General features: G+C 45.8%; 1 protein-coding gene and 1 long non-coding RNA gene across 9 annotated transcripts in view; both read left to right on the top strand.

Annotated features, from left to right (window-relative positions):
- Window positions 1-15,302, top strand: part of LOC105493993 (LARGE xylosyl- and glucuronyltransferase 1) — a 634,501-nt gene that overhangs the window by 312,562 nt on the left and 306,637 nt on the right. For all 7 annotated transcript variants that reach the window (XM_011762035.3, XM_011762030.3, XM_011762032.3 and 4 more), the window contains one exon: window positions 4,169-4,292. In XM_011762035.3, coding sequence (XP_011760337.1) covers window positions 4,169-4,292 — 124 coding nt within the window. The remainder of the gene's footprint in view (window positions 1-4,168; window positions 4,293-15,302) is intronic.
- Window positions 7,200-15,302, top strand: part of LOC105493992 (uncharacterized) — a 37,101-nt gene continuing 28,998 nt past the window's right edge. For both annotated transcript variants that reach the window (XR_011614101.1, XR_011614100.1), the window contains exon 1: window positions 7,200-15,302. This exon is cut by the window's right edge. This is a non-coding gene — a long non-coding RNA (uncharacterized lncRNA).

The following is a 15,302-nucleotide window of genomic DNA, read 5'->3' as shown; positions in this document are numbered from 1 at the left end:
ACAGAGTGTGCCATCAACTGCTTCTGCCCTCCTATGATGGTGGTTACAGTGATAACAGAAGGAGGGGCATTGGCTTTTGGTTGTTGTTACAAGAGTATCTATGGAGGACCCATGATTCACCAGCTCTTTGCTGGATACTGTGGATGGAAATGAAAAGATGGTTTCTGTCCCCCGTGATCTCACAATAGGGACAGGGAGCCAGCGGTTTGAATCCGTATCATAATGCCTTCCTGCAGATGACAGGCGAGCTTTTCACACAAGGCGCAGAGTTAGCAGGAGAAAGAGACAAGGAAGGGCTCAAAGAAGGTTTCCAGGAGGAGGTGACTTACACAGGGAATTTTGAAGAATGAACAGGAATTCATGGGGCTTCCAAGCAGGGAAGGGCATTCCATGGAGAGGGAACGGAAAGATACAGAAATGTGGGAAGTATGATGCGTTAGAGCAAATATAAGAAGCTTGGTCCTTTTATTATTGTCACCCCCTGGCTCAAATTAAGCCACTGTAGATGAACATGCAACTTGACCATGATATAGGCTTACCTTTATCCATTCTCCATTAATAAGACTCTATTATGGCAACTATGGCCTTGGGAGACAGTCGTGGAAACGGTGAGGGCCAAATGGACCATCTATATCCCAGTGACTTTGTCCTACTGCCTCTGACTTGGCCCTCAGGTAAGCCACTGGCCAATGGGCAAACACAGCATTGTCCCTTCATGCCACCAAACATCACCATGGCCCAGTGGCAGCTTCTTATAGGGCATTTAGGGAAGCTCTAAGGAAGATATGCCCCTTTCCACTGAGCGTGGTGAGCGTGGATAATTTTACGGGAAAGTTGCAGTCTTTAGGCAGTGGGTCCCATAGGGAAATTCTGCAGTGCTGACTCCTTTTGGATTCGTTTATTCGGTTTATTACCCTCAGGCACCTGTCACGTGTATGGCGGGTTGACTTTCTTCAGGTCTAGACCCACCCATTCAGCAACAGCACTGGCTTTGCCACCCCCGCCTTCAGCTTGGTGTGCCCAATCCCAGACTCACTGTCCTCCTCCACAGTGACTTTCTCGTCGTATCCCTGGTCCTGGAGCCATTGCCACACACCCAGGAACCCCAGTGTTGCCTTCTGCTCCTCCTTCTCTTTTTTTCTCATATCTAAGATCTGTTCTTTTGAAATCCTCTAGATCCAGCTTCGTTGTCGCTCTTCCTGGCATAGACACTGGTTTGGGGTGTTTTTTTTTTTTTTTTTTCCTTTGAGACAGAGTTTCTCCCAGGCTGGAGCGCGATGGCGCGATTTCCGCTCACTGCAACCTCTGCCTCCTGGGTTCAAGTGATTTTCCTGCCTCAGCCTCCCAAGTAGCTGGGATTACAGGCATGCACCACCACGTCTGGCTAACTTTGTATTTTTAGTAGAGACGGGGTTTCTCCGTGTTGGTCAGGCTGGTCTCAAACTCCTGACCTCAGGTGACCCACCCGCCTCAGCCTCCCAAAGTGCTGGGATTACAGGTATGAGCCACGGCACCTGGCCAACACTGTTTCAATCAGATTCTCATTTCACACCCCCCAAGTCTAATGATCTCCTAAATGACATGTCTACATCTGTTCCCCTCATCTGTCCACAACTCACCACCCATCTACCCATTCAGTTCACTTATTAAACTCTTCCTCTCTTCTAGGCACTGAGCTGTAGATCACGGATCTGTCCATTTGAACACATCTGATGTGATCCTTGACCTTGCTGAGCTCCCAGGGGGGTTGTAGACAAGTAGACAGGCAACCACTACCTAAGAATGAGTAGGTGGGTACATGTGGCTGGGATAACAGTTAGGGCCCCTGACCTAGACGTGGGGAGTCAGGAAAGGATTCTAGGAGCAAATGATGGTGGCCCTAAAGCGGACTAAGAGATAACCAAGTACTGAACGTGGAGGTGCAGGGTGGGCAAGACTGTGAGCTCCATGACAACGGGGACAGTGCGGGTATGTGTGACTCACCACTGTGGCCCCCAGCATCCGGTTCATCCCCTGACAAATGGGGTGTTCCCAGTAAGGATTTATTGAATGAGCAACTGCGGGATAGTTCCCTGCAGAGCAAGCTAAACATGATAAGGTCCAGGGTGGAGAGAGAGCACGGGGTAGTGGGTGGGAAACTGAGAGAGAGTCTGTATGTCTGGAACATAGGATAGGGCTGGGGAGTGACCAGGCCGACAGCTGAAAGCTAAAAGGCCAGTCATCCTGCCCCCAACACCTCCCTGAAGTCTAGTGTGTTTGTTTTTATTTTATTTATTTATTTATTATTTATTTATTTTGAGACGGGGTCTCGCTCCGTCACCCGGGCTGGAGTGCAGTGCCACAATGTCGGCTCACTGCAATCTCCACCTCCCAGGTTCAAGCAGTTTTCCTGCCTCAGCCTCCCAGGTAGCTGGCTGGCTAAATTTTTGTATTTTTAGTAGAGACGGGGTTTCACTGTGTTAGCCAGGATGGTCTCAATCTCCTGACCTCATTATCCGCCCACCTTGGCCTCCCAAAGTACTGGGATTACAGGCGTGAGCCACCGTGCCCGATCTGGACTGTTTTAATTAAACTTTCATTACATTCTCGTGTCTGTCCTTCTCTGCTCCAACCGTGGAGCCCTGCTAAGCCCCTCCGCCCCCGGCTCCCACTCCTAATACAACCTGGGCCCAGCCTTTGTCTCCTGTTGCTCACCTGGGATTGCATCCCCTCTGCCTTCTCTTCTTGTCAAAGTCCTGCGTTTCCCTTTAGGGCACAGCTTCCCTCTCCTCTTACAGGTCCTTCTGACCCCGTCAGAATTGGCTGCTGCTTTACTCCCATGGAACGTTGTGTTCTTTTGTAGTCCTTATCACATTCCGCGCCGTGCTTATATTTAACTGCGCTCATCTGTCTCTGAGCAGTATGAGCTCTTTGAGGTCAGCGGGCCGGGTCATTCTCATCTTTGTATTTCCCACAGTGCTCTATTGCTAGTCAGTACTCATGCCATGAATGAGTTACGCTGTAACTCATGGCATTACGCTGTATGTCATTATTTGTAGTAGCGCAATAGTATTTATGCTAGTAGGTCTTGACTGACGTACTGCTTTGTGTCTAGCCGGTTCCTCATTAGGGCACATCTGCTATTGATTATTATCCCATGTTTATTTTTGATGTGCCATAGTTTGCACTTCTTATCGTATTTAATCAACCCAGCAGCCTTATGAGAAGGTCTTTCTCTACATTTTCCAGAATGTAGAAATAGCAGTGCAAAGGGGCAAGTGACATGCTCAAGATTCCCACTCATAAATTTCAGACCTGGGTTTGGAACCCTTTTTCCATTTATCTCTGGAAGTTTTGCCCTTGCGTAATGCTCTTTGATATTTTGGGTGCTGCCTCAGTAAAAGCAGCATTAGACATCTCAGCTCCTAACTGAAAGTGTTCAGGGCATAATGAGGTTGTTTGCCACCAGAATCTGATTTTATTACCAAAAGTATTAAAGTAACCACTTTGTTAACGCAAAATCCACTTTGGTCTGAGTTCTGGCCACCAAGGCTTTCTGTAGAGGCTGGAGGCCATTGGCCTGGTGTACAATCTGAAAGTGGTCTGTTTTGGGATAAGTGAAAGCTATAGAAATATTGAAAGTGAGGACAAGCTGGTACTGGGTGATGGGGGCTCCGGATGACTCTATCTTAAAGCCTTGTTTTCTTTTGGAGAGGAACACGCAGAAGACTGAACTTACACCGTGCTGTGAGAAAGTCTCTTGCCAGCTGCCTGCAGCCAGTCTAAAAAACTTACCCTATGTTGATGTGTTTCTGCGTTAAGGCTGATAAGTCCAGGTGGCAGATGTAAAGGTTGACCAAATTGTTAACACATGCTCTACTTACGCCTTTCAGAAAAAAATGAATATCCTCATAACAGGTATGGCATTTGGCCTGAATTGGGTGTCAGTAGTGATTGGCGGTTGGTTGTCACTTCTCTGAATCACGGAGGTTGGGTGAGATGCCTTCTCTCCTTTTCAGCTCCTGCAGCCTCACCAGTGAGTACCGGTTTTGTAACATGCCAGATTTACTCTCACAATTGCCTTTAGAAACGAGCCCCGCCATAGGACCTGTGAAGAGTGTGTTTTTGCAGCTGTAATTCAAAGAGCCTTACATCTCTTCCTGACCCTTCCTTCTCACACTCCCCACAGACGGAACCCTCTGCACTTCCACCTTATTGCCGACTCCATTGCGGAGCAGATCCTGGCCACGCTCTTCCAGACCTGGATGGTGCCCGCCGTGCGTGTGGACTTCTACAATGCAGACGAGCTCAAGGTATGGGCAGGAGGGGAGGCACCTCCGTGATCTCCTCTAGCTGGAAGCGTTACTGCTGTGGTTTAGTAGACTGTAGCAATGCCAGAAATCTCAGCTCCTAACTGAAAGTGCCTACGGCGTAATGAGGTTTGTTTGCCACCAGAATCTGATTTTATTATCAAAAGTATTAAAGTAACCACTTTGTGTGCACAGAATCCACTTTGGTCTGAGTTTTGACCACCAAGTCTTTCTGGAGACGCTGGAGGCCATTGGCCTGGTGTAGAATCTGAAAGTGGTCTATGGTCGCTGTCATCTAGAGAGTTCTATTACCCAGTGAAGTAAATGCTAAACTCAGACCCCCATGGGCTGGAGTTTAAATCTGCGTATTGTCACTTACTGGTCAAAAGACACAAAGTAAACCACGCACCTCTGCTGGACCTGTTTTCTCATCAGTAGAAAAGGTGGATGAAATACCAAACTCATGGGGATAATTAAGAGACTCAAATGTGAGAATATATTTCAATGTGCTTTAAAAAGACACCGTTGAATAAATATTAAAGGTTATGCCAGGCTGGAGGGATTTCAACCAAATGAAACCTTTTTGGTCATCTCATTCCCTTACAGTTTTTTTGTGGTACCATTTCGCTTGCATCATGTTGAGACCCACAGCCCGATTAAGAAGTCCTGAATATTCTGGCTCTTGATTCTACTTCCGGTCTTGTCGCTAGCATTCCTGTAAACCTTTACTATTCCTTTAACTCTAAGTAGCAGAGCACACCTCTGGTTCCCTTGGCCCCCTCTTCTGTGTTTGAGTCTTTGCTTATTCTGTTCCTTCCATCTGATATGCCCTTCCCACCTATCTTGCCACAACTCCTGTTCATCCTTCAGGACTCAGCTGCAGTGCCAACTCCTCTTAAGAAACACCTGACTTTCACAGGAAAGAGGAAGACATTTTTTGTTCACTTCTCTGTCTACTGGACCCTTCTCAATGGGATAGGAGGAGAGGAGCCGCATCTTATTCTTTTCTGTATTTCTGGTGCGTAGTAGGTACCTGCTAATGCTTGTGGATTTCACAAATTGCTGTGATTAGAGGAACATGTGACTTTGCAGAAATACACTGATGCTCTGTCTCCGATCACTTTAGGAAGGACTTAACACCTAAGCATGAGGCTGACTCTGGCAAATTGCTTGTTCCAAACCTCAGAAAGCCATTATCTTTTCATTTTAGAGCCATAACATTTTTAATAGATCACTGACATGCCAGCCAGAGTTTCCGATGTTCACATATTTCAGGCTCTGAGGTTGATGGAGATGTTCGGAATTTAGCATTTGGGGATTGTCGTGGTAATTGGTGTGCCATTCCAATCTATTCTGAGCTAAAATTGATTAACACTCTTAAAAAGGGAAAAACAAAATTTAGCAAATTGCTGCGCTAATTAAGGTGAAAGCAAGCCACTCTGTCTCCCAGGGTCTTAGCGCCAACACCGTGGGGAAAAGCAGCCCGGAAGGAGGAGCGGCAGCTGGTTCCGAAGGATGCCTCTGCCACTGCATTCACCGTTTGCCTTTCTTTCGGTCGGAGTCCAGTGCCGCGTCCCCTGTGAGCCTGCGCAGGGAAGACACCGAAGTGGGCTGGGCGTAATGGCTCACGCCTGTAATCCCAGCACTTTAGGAGGCTGCGGTCAGGAAGATCGCTTGAGCCCAAGAGTTTGAGACCAGCCGGGGCAACATTGTGAGACCCCCCCCCCACCTCTACAAAAAATTTTAAAAATTATCCAAGTATGATGGCACACGCCTGTAGTCAGTCGAAGCTGCTCTGGAGGCTAAGGCAGGTGCTCTGGAGGCACTTGAGCCCAGGAGTTTGAGACCAGCCTGGGAAACATAGTGAGGTACCTGCCCCTACAAAAAACTAGCTGGATGTGATGACTGCACTTATAGTCCCAGCTACTCTGGAGGCTGAAAAAGGAAGATCACTTGAGCCCAGGAGTTCAAGACTGCAGTGAACTATGATCGAACCACTGTATGCCAGCCTGGGTGATAGAGCTGGCATGTGGTACAATTGTAGTGGTATGTGGTGTGATGTGGTATGATCATAGCGGTAAGATCATGGCTAAATGAATGTATCATTTTTTTTTCTCGAAAAAAAAAGGAAAAATACAAAGTGATTGGGAAAAAAACTAATTTCAAATCCTGGTTTACTGTTGAAGAATTCTCTAACTGGTTTTGAACCTTGGTTCTCTCAGCTCTCAGATGGCTTGGGACTGAGTCAGCCACAAAGGAAGGGATGAAATAAGATGGCCCAGTGTACACAACATGGCAGGTTCTTAAAAATGCTTCATTCCACTTGCAGCCAAGGCCAGAATGACTTAAAATGCCCTTGGGTGGTGTGGCCTGTTGTGAAATCCATCAACAGCCAAGAATTGGAAGGAGTACAGTACTGTGGACTGGAATTCCCTCCTGGAAGCCCCTTCGGTGAGGTCTCGGATGAAAGGGGAGAAGGGGAGGAAACACTGATGCTCTGACTCTGTCATGCCTACTTTAATCCAGGGAAACCAGCTGTCTATTATTTTACATGCTGGCTTTTTTTTTTTTTAATACATCCGAAATGAATCCTTCATAGCTTAACAAATGATAATTTAGAAAATACAATCTGATATGTTCAAAAGAATATTGTCTCGCCGAGGCGGGCGGATCACAAGGTCAGGAGATCGAGACCACAGTGAAACCCCGTCTCTACTAAAAATACAAAAAATTAGCCGGGCGAGGTGGCGGGCGCCTGTAGTCCCAGCTACTCAGGAGGCTGAGGCAGGAGAATGGCCGGAACCCGGGAGGCGGAGCTTGCAGTGAGCCGAGATCGCGCCACTGCACTCCAGCCTGGGCAACAGCGTGAGACTCCGTCTCAAAAAAAAAAAAAAAAAAAAAAAAAAAAGAATATTGTCTCTAGAGTCCTGTCCTCTAACCCGATCTCTACTATTGAAGACTCCATTGAAGTTTCCTGACACCTGCTTTTTATTCCCCTGCCAATTAACCACCTATCTCTCTCACATTCCTGAGTCCCCTGAGAGCGTTGTCAGAATCCAGTACAACAGTGAGGATGAAAGTATTTATAAAAAGTAATTTTTTCATAATAATAATAGGATTCATGGCAAAGCCAGGATGGAAACCCAGACCTGACTCCATGATCTATTAGATGGATTATAATACATCTGTCTATGTATTAGTTTATACATAACCCAGATCAACAACCCCAAAGCCATGATCTGCCTACTCCACCATCCTGACAACTCCCTCTGCAGTGGCATCGCCATCTGCTTAGTTGCTGATCTGAAACTGAGAGCTCATCTTTGTCCCTTTCTCTTACCCCGGGTCTAACCACATCACACCCTAGTGTGGCTCCACCACCCGCTGCACCTACCTAGTCCATGCTTTGTGATCTTTCCCCAGCACAATGGCAAGTGTTTTTGCAGACTAGTCTCTTCCCTCCACTGCTCACCGCTCCTCCCCCGTATCTTTTCTCTCATTAGCAAAAGTCAGCTTTCCAAAAACAAGTGCAGTCATGCCACTCTTTTCCTCTGGATAAAACCTTCCCTGGTTTCCTACTGCTGTGAGATAGAGGCCACAGCGTTTTTGTTTGTTTGTTTGTTTGTTTTTTGCAGATGGAGTCTCGCTGTGTCGCCCAGGCTGGAGTGCAGTGACATGATCTCGGCTCACTGAAACCTCCACCTCCTGGGTTCAAGCGATTCTCCTGCCTCGGCCTCCTGAGTAGAGTAGCTGGGACCACAGGTGCGCACCACCGGGCCCAGCTAATTTTTGTATTTTTAGTAAAGACAGGGTTTCGGCCGGGCGCGGTGGCTCAAGCCTGTAATCCCAGCACTTTGGGAGGCCGAGACGGGCGGATCACGAGGTCAGAAGATCAAGACCATCCTGGCTATCACGGTGAAACCCCGTCTCTACTAAAAATACAAAAAAAAATTAGCCGGGCGCGGTGGCGGGCGCCTGTAGTCCCAGCTACTCGGGAGGCTGAGGCAGGAGAATGGCGTGAACCCGGGAGGCGGAGCTTGCAGTGAGCTGAGATCCGGCCACCGTACTCCAGCCTGGGCGGCAGAGCGAGACTCCGTCTCAAAAAACAAAACAAAACAAAACAAAACAAACAAAAAAAAAAAGACAGGGTTTCACAGAGTTGGCCAGGTTGGTCTCGAACTCCTGACCTCAAGTGATCCGTCTACCTCAAGTGATCCGCCTATCTCAGTCTCCCAAAGTGCTGGGATTATGGGCATGAGCCACTGCCCCCGGCCAAGGCCACACAGTTCTTAACCGAGTCGCATCTCTCTGCAGACTCTGGCTCCTGCCTCCTTCCAAAGTGTACTCGCACCACTTGCATCCTTCCTCACTCTCCAGTCCTGCAGATTCACTTTGCTCCTTCTTTCCCACCAGAGCACCTTTGAACAGGTGATTTCTTCTATTTGTTAAACTGTTCCCCAACTTCCTTCCTTTCCCCCATTGCTAATGAATAACAAGTTCTTTTGCTAAAGTTACATGTACTCAGGGAAACTTTCCCTGCCTTTTTCATTTCATTGGGGTTGCTTTGTTACATGTTCTCCTAGAATCACATACATTTCTTCGGTAAACTCAACATAGAGGGTATTATTTCATGCTTTTGTGTGATGAGCTAATAAATGTCTGTCTGTCTCCTATACTGTAAGCTCCCAAACCAGCATCACGTCTGTATTTCACCACCTTTGTATCCCAGATGCCTGGTGTGAGGCTTTTAAAGATGTTTGCTAAACCATTTTTCAAAGAAGTTTTATAGATGTGTGCTACAACTTATAAAGATGCTTGCTAAATGACTGGCTTGTAAAGATGTTTATTAAATGAGTGACACATGATGAATTTAGAGCTGGATCCCTAAGAATAATAAAACCAGTGGCAAGGAGTTTCTCTATCACTGTCAGGCCCAGGAGTTCACGTTTCTTTATCATGGTGGAGCCCAGGGTCACCACATTCCTAATGCCTATTTGTGTGCGGGAGGCTTGCGTGGGCAGCCAGCAGTTTGCCCACCAGCCACCCTGAAGTCGCATAGATAAGGCCTCTCCATTTGCACCAGCTCACCTCCTAGGAGCAGCTCTGGGACTGGTGAGTGAGTGTCTTTCCATGACAGGTACGCTAGGAACCATCCAGTAGACGACCTCAGGGAAGGAGAAAGAACAGGAGAGAAATGGCCTTGTGCTGTGGTCCGCAGTTGCATTCAGGAAGCAAGTCAGACGGTACCCTCAGCAGACACACGTGACAGTCTCTCCGGATACAGCTCCAAGAAATCACTTGGTACAGCTGTTGGAAATGGCATTTCTCAGAAATGCTCCTGTGGGCCCCTTATGATATCTGTTAGTGCTGGAGAATGAAGGAATAGGGAACAGGAAATTTGTGAGAGATCGGTGCATGATTAAAAATGAACTGTGGGAAATTCGCAGTGGACCAGCGCACTTCTCTCTGTAATGACCAATTAGGGAGGGATTTGCAAATAGTGGTGGCTCAGCCTGCCTGTCTCTGTGGCCTGTGAAATGCTCATTGGTCTTCCCGATATGTACATGGCCCATTTGTTTCCGGCCTCCAAGTCCTGGTACCAACAGGCTACCAGGACTGAAGGTACCTCTCCCCTGAACTCCACTCAAAACATGCAGCTCCAGTCTACAGGAGGAGAACTTATTTTTGCGTAGAGCTTTGTCAGTGGTGCGCGCTGTCACTCATTTCTCATGACGAACCTGGGGGTTGGAAAGAGAAGTATGATTACCTCCATCTCACAGATAATTCTTAAGTTAAAGTGCGGGGTTGAAGAGCATTTGCTGAAGATTAGGCTGCTAACAAGTGCTGATGCTGATATTCGACTTTTCCCTTCCCCGATGAAATGACATGAGATAGAGGATTGTATAATTCAGTAGGCATGGATGTGCTGGAGATCTTAAGGGAAGTTGAAAGACACGGGCCACAGCCCCTGGGAAATGACTGTTGGTTACGACCGTCGAGTTGCACTTGAATTCAAGATTCCTCTTTTCCATGACTTTGGATCCCACAGGCTGTGGTCTAACATCTATTGCTTAAGAATCACTTAGTCAACCATTGTGGAAGACAGTGTGGTAATTCCTCAAGGATCTAGAACCAGAACTACCATTTAACTCAGCAATCCCATTACTGGGTATGTACCCAAAGGTTTATAAATCATTCTGCTGTAAAGATACATGCACATGTATGTTTACTGCGGCACTATTCACAATAGCAAAGACTTGAAACCGACCCACATGCCCATCAATGGTAGACTGGGTAAAGAAAATGTGGCACATATATACCATGGAATACTATGCAGCCTTTAAAAAGGATAAGTTCATGTCTTTTGCAGGGACATGGATGAAACTGGAAACCATCATTCTCAGCAAACTAACACAAGCACAGAAAACCAAACACCGCATGTTCTCACTCATAAGTGGGAGTTGAACAATGAGAACACATGGACACAGGGAGGGGAACATCACACACCGGGGCCTGTCAGAGGGTTGGGGGTTGGCAGAGGAACAGCATTAGGAGAAGTACCTAATGTAGATGATGTGTTGATGGGTGCAGCAAACCACCATAGCACGTGTATCCCCATATAACAAAACTGTATGTTCTGCACATGTATCCCAGAACTTTAAGTATAATAATAATAAAAAAAATCATTTACTTCATTTCTCATGTTTTACCTGGTTCTCTCATGGTCTGTTTCTCACAACACCTCTATGGACTAAGTCCTGTTATTATTTCCATTGTATATACAAAGGAACTGAGGCATGGGGAGTTAACTAACTCCAAATCACGTAGCTGGTACATGGCAGAGCCAGGGTGAATATCCAGAACTGTCTGACTCCAGAATCTGTGCCCTTTATCCTATGTCCTATTTCCCTCTCTGTGGCTTATTTCAGCTAAGTTACTGTTACTGTGTCTAGACAAGGACTCTCTGAGCTTTTGCAAGGGGCGTTCCTTCTCTGGCTGTTACTGAAGAACCAGTACATTAAGCATGGCCCCTGCGTGGAAGGCCTGCTGGGAATGGTACTTCCTGTAGGGGATAAAAGAGAGCCCTTCTAAGGATGCTGCTGAGAATAGGGATGGCCCTGTCACTTCCATCCAAGGATCCTGTTCTAAACTAACAGTCATCACTCTAGACAGTTGGCTTTAAATCAGGAAAACATTTCTTACCAGTTTTCAGACAAGGCCCTACATGTCTACCAGCCTTTGATCTTGCCCCAGCTGGCCCAGAAAGTCACCCCCATGCCATCACTGGGGTGCGCATGATCCCGAGCTCAGGAAGGGAAGCGGCAGGGCAGTGGCTGTTTCATGATTCACCTGTCCAGCTGGGAACCCTAATTTATCTCCTTTTCTCTTAGACTCGAAGCCCGCTTGTTACCAACATCAGAAAGATGATGAAGTGAGATTCAGGACTGTGGTTGCAGAAAATATTGAGGGTGGACTCTAAAAATTGGCCTCCTACTCATCCTTAATTGCCTTTGTGCTGGTCTCTATGGAGGATGGCAGAGGTTGTCTTTAGATTACTGTCATCTTTCAGCCCCCCTGCCATCCTTTAGGAGGCAGACTCATTGTTCCTCTCATGTAGGGGGTGGGTAAGCTGCTGCCTACCCTGTCTGTTTCCTGGGAAGCTATGCTTCCTGAATACTGGACATTTTCTTCTGGGAGAGACTGAAGAGAACGTGAAATCAATCATAGGATTCTAGCATGGGAAGGAGGCTTAATACTTACAGTTTGTTGTTGTTGTTGTTGTTGTTGTTGTTGATGATGAATTAGGCAAAGAAGGGCAACTGAATTGCCCAACAAGATATCACATATGTTTCTTTCTAACATATACCTTTTCCCAGAATGGGATCTGGGTTTTCTGACTGCTGAGCCTGGTTTATAGTTCAGTGGGGACCATACTTAACAATGGTTGAACTTCAGGTGCTGTGACCAAATGCTCTCATGAGGCTGGAGCAGTTCCAGTGAAGCTGGGCCTGCAGAGGAAAGACAGAAGATGTAGATATGTCTCATGGAAGGGCATTATCTGCTCTGGGATACCCTGTAGAAACATGAGAAATGAAGTAAGGTGTGTGTGGCCTTCTGAATCCCCCAGATGACTAATAATGTGTTAATACCCAGAGCAATGGACAGAGGCGAATAAATAGCCTATCAAAATGGGTATTTCTGGCTCTCCTTTACTGGTGAAGATTAAATGCAGTTAAATGAGGATTCGTAATGGAAAGCAGTGCTTGGCACATAATAGGCACTCAAGAAATCCTGCTTTCTTCTTTTTGTTCCTAATGTGGCTGCCTTTCATAGATTTAAAGATGACTGTAATTAACTTCTTAAATCTTTTCTTTTCTAAGCCCACCATGTCAACCCTTCCTCTTCTCCTCCAACAATGACTGCCGACCTCTCAGAGGGTCTACATTATGGCTTATTTTTCTAGAATAGTTGATGGATTTATGCTCTTGTTCCTTCTTTCCTTTGTGGTCCTGTGTTATTCGGCAGGGTGACAGAGGTTAAATGTTGTGCGCAGGTCTGGAAAAATTACCACTTTCCCATTTTCTTTATTGTTTTATTGGTTCTTGGATTATCTGTGTGGTTTCTGAATGTGAAGCCTGGTTCCGCAAGGTCAGCAGTGTACCTCTGGCCTCTGTCATGGGCTTTTCTCTCTCACACAATGAGGGCAAGATTACAGAATGGACATGGAAAAGCATAAAGCACTTGAAAGCATACCTTTGTGTATTTATAAGACTGATGTTTGACTGTGAAATACTGGACATGGAAAATTTTGGACAATGAACGCAAACTCTAATCTGCATTAGAAAATAATCTTTTTATGTCATTTGTTCAATTCACTTTTTACACAGGCAGATTTTTCTTTATTTAACAGTCTTCTAATGAATGGGTCTTGTCCCCTTTTGAGAAGCATAGAATCTTAATTAGAAAGAAATTTGGCAGTCATCTAGCATAACCTCCCACTTTCTTCTATAATATTCTATAGAATTGGTCATTAATCTTCTGCTTTTGAATACTTCCAGAGATAAGAGATCATTACCTCCCAAAGGACCCTGTTCCATATTTGGAAACTCTATTAGAAATATTCGCCTTAGGCTTTAGCGAAGTCTTCATCTTTTTTGTTCTCCTCATTGGTCCACCTGAGCATTAGTGAAGCTCAAGTGCAAGCCTGTGTACCATTTGTCTGTTCCCTCTTCTGCCTTCTCTACTGGACAGAGGGAACCTAGAGGGCAAGGTCTGTAACATTTATGTTCATGCCCAGCCTTTGGACAAAATCTGGCCAGTCCCGGCCTCCAACAAATGCCTGGCTTCTATGTGTTGAGCTACACAGTGTGGGTCAACCAGTTATTTGAAGACCTGACACATTTACTGAGTCCTGTCTTCTCAGTAATCACTACTCCATTTCTTCAACTGTCCCCGAAATGACAGTGTATGGAGCCTAGTTGGCAGTTGACCCTTAAACATGTCTTCTGATCAGCTTGCGGAATAAACGCCTTCCAGGTTGCTGACTTGCTTAAATGTGCTCCCCACTGTGTCTCCATCCCATAGATAGAGACATTCTCCATGGTTCTGCAGATCACAGCACTTGGTCTAGATCCGCATATGTGACATGCCCCACCTAGAGCTACGATTGGTCTGAGCTCAGAGTCTTAAACTCATTTAAAAGCAGTGACGTGTCCCAACTCACCTTTTTTCTCATCCTGAGTGTTGTTTCCTTCTCATTCTTATTAATTGTGGTCTTCTCATTCATACTTCATTCACCTGATAAGGAAATACTTTATCTGTATCAAAACATGTCTTGTACCCCATAAATATGTACACCTACTATATACCCACAAAAAATAAAATTAAAAATTAAAAAACAGAGAAATGCTTTCCTATACCTACTTTCATTGTGTCCTCCCAAGAACTCCATGCTACAGAGAGGACATGTGTTTTATTATGTTTTATTTCTAAGGAATTTGCCAAAGCAATTAACCAAATGCTGCTAAGGAGAGCAGCATTTGGATGGAGTGGATGCCAGAATCTCATTCTTGCGAGCCTTCCCTGCAGTGCTGTTCTCATGCACCACAAATCTTACCTACCAGAAACTTGAGTTAAAAAACAACTTCAGCCGGGCCTGGTGGCTCATGCCTGTAATACCAGCACTTTGGGAGGCTGAGGCGGGCAGACCACCTAAGGTCAGGAGTTCAAGACCAGCCAGGCCAACATGGTGAAACTCTGTCTCTCCTAAAAATGCAAAAATTAGCCAGGCATGGTGGTGGGTGCCTGTAATCCCAGCTATACAGGAGGCCGAGGCAGGAGAATTGCTTGAACCCAGCAGGCAGAGGTTGCAGTGAGCTGAGATTGTGCCATTGCACTCCAGGCTGGGCGACAAGAGCAAAACTCCATCTAAAAAACAAAAACAAAAAACTTCATTGATTCAAGGGTGTGGTTGTAATGATGGAGTCTGGATCAAAAAAAGAAAGACAGACCAGAGGTGTCTGACAAATGAGAAAGCGATGGGCAGGGTAAACTGGAAATTATGATGAGGTTAGGAAATTTTTGCACTGAGCACAGAGTCTTTGTCCAAATGTTATGAAAGGATAAAAGGCTAGATTTGAGGAGTGAGATGTTAGAGATTTGGTATTTTTGATGAGGCCCTTTTTTGGGTTGTTTTTTTTTTGGCATGTTAGCCTCAGATTGAGTGGCTGAGGTGTTGTTGGAAAAAGTTAATGAAAACTATGGACTCTAGATACTGCAAGAGCCAGGGTGCTGGCTGCTTCATCCCTAGGATGATGGAACTCAAGGAAAATGGTCAAGCACCGAAAAGAATTGTATACATGCAGATCAAAAGGAGCCTCTACAATCCAGGTAAAATCAGTGATAAGTTGCCCACATTAGCGTACACCCTAGAAAATTATTTGAATTGCAAGGATTAAAACAAAATCCTTCTTTTAAGAATAATAATTCTCATTAATAAGAGTTGATTATGTG

The sequence above is a fragment of the Macaca nemestrina genome, chromosome 15 (genome assembly GCF_043159975.1).
Source record: "Macaca nemestrina isolate mMacNem1 chromosome 15, mMacNem.hap1, whole genome shotgun sequence".
In the NCBI taxonomy this organism is placed as follows: domain Eukaryota; kingdom Metazoa; phylum Chordata; class Mammalia; order Primates; family Cercopithecidae; genus Macaca; species Macaca nemestrina.
Note: the sequence above shows the minus strand (reverse complement) of the source record. Positions and strands in the feature narration are given on the sequence as shown.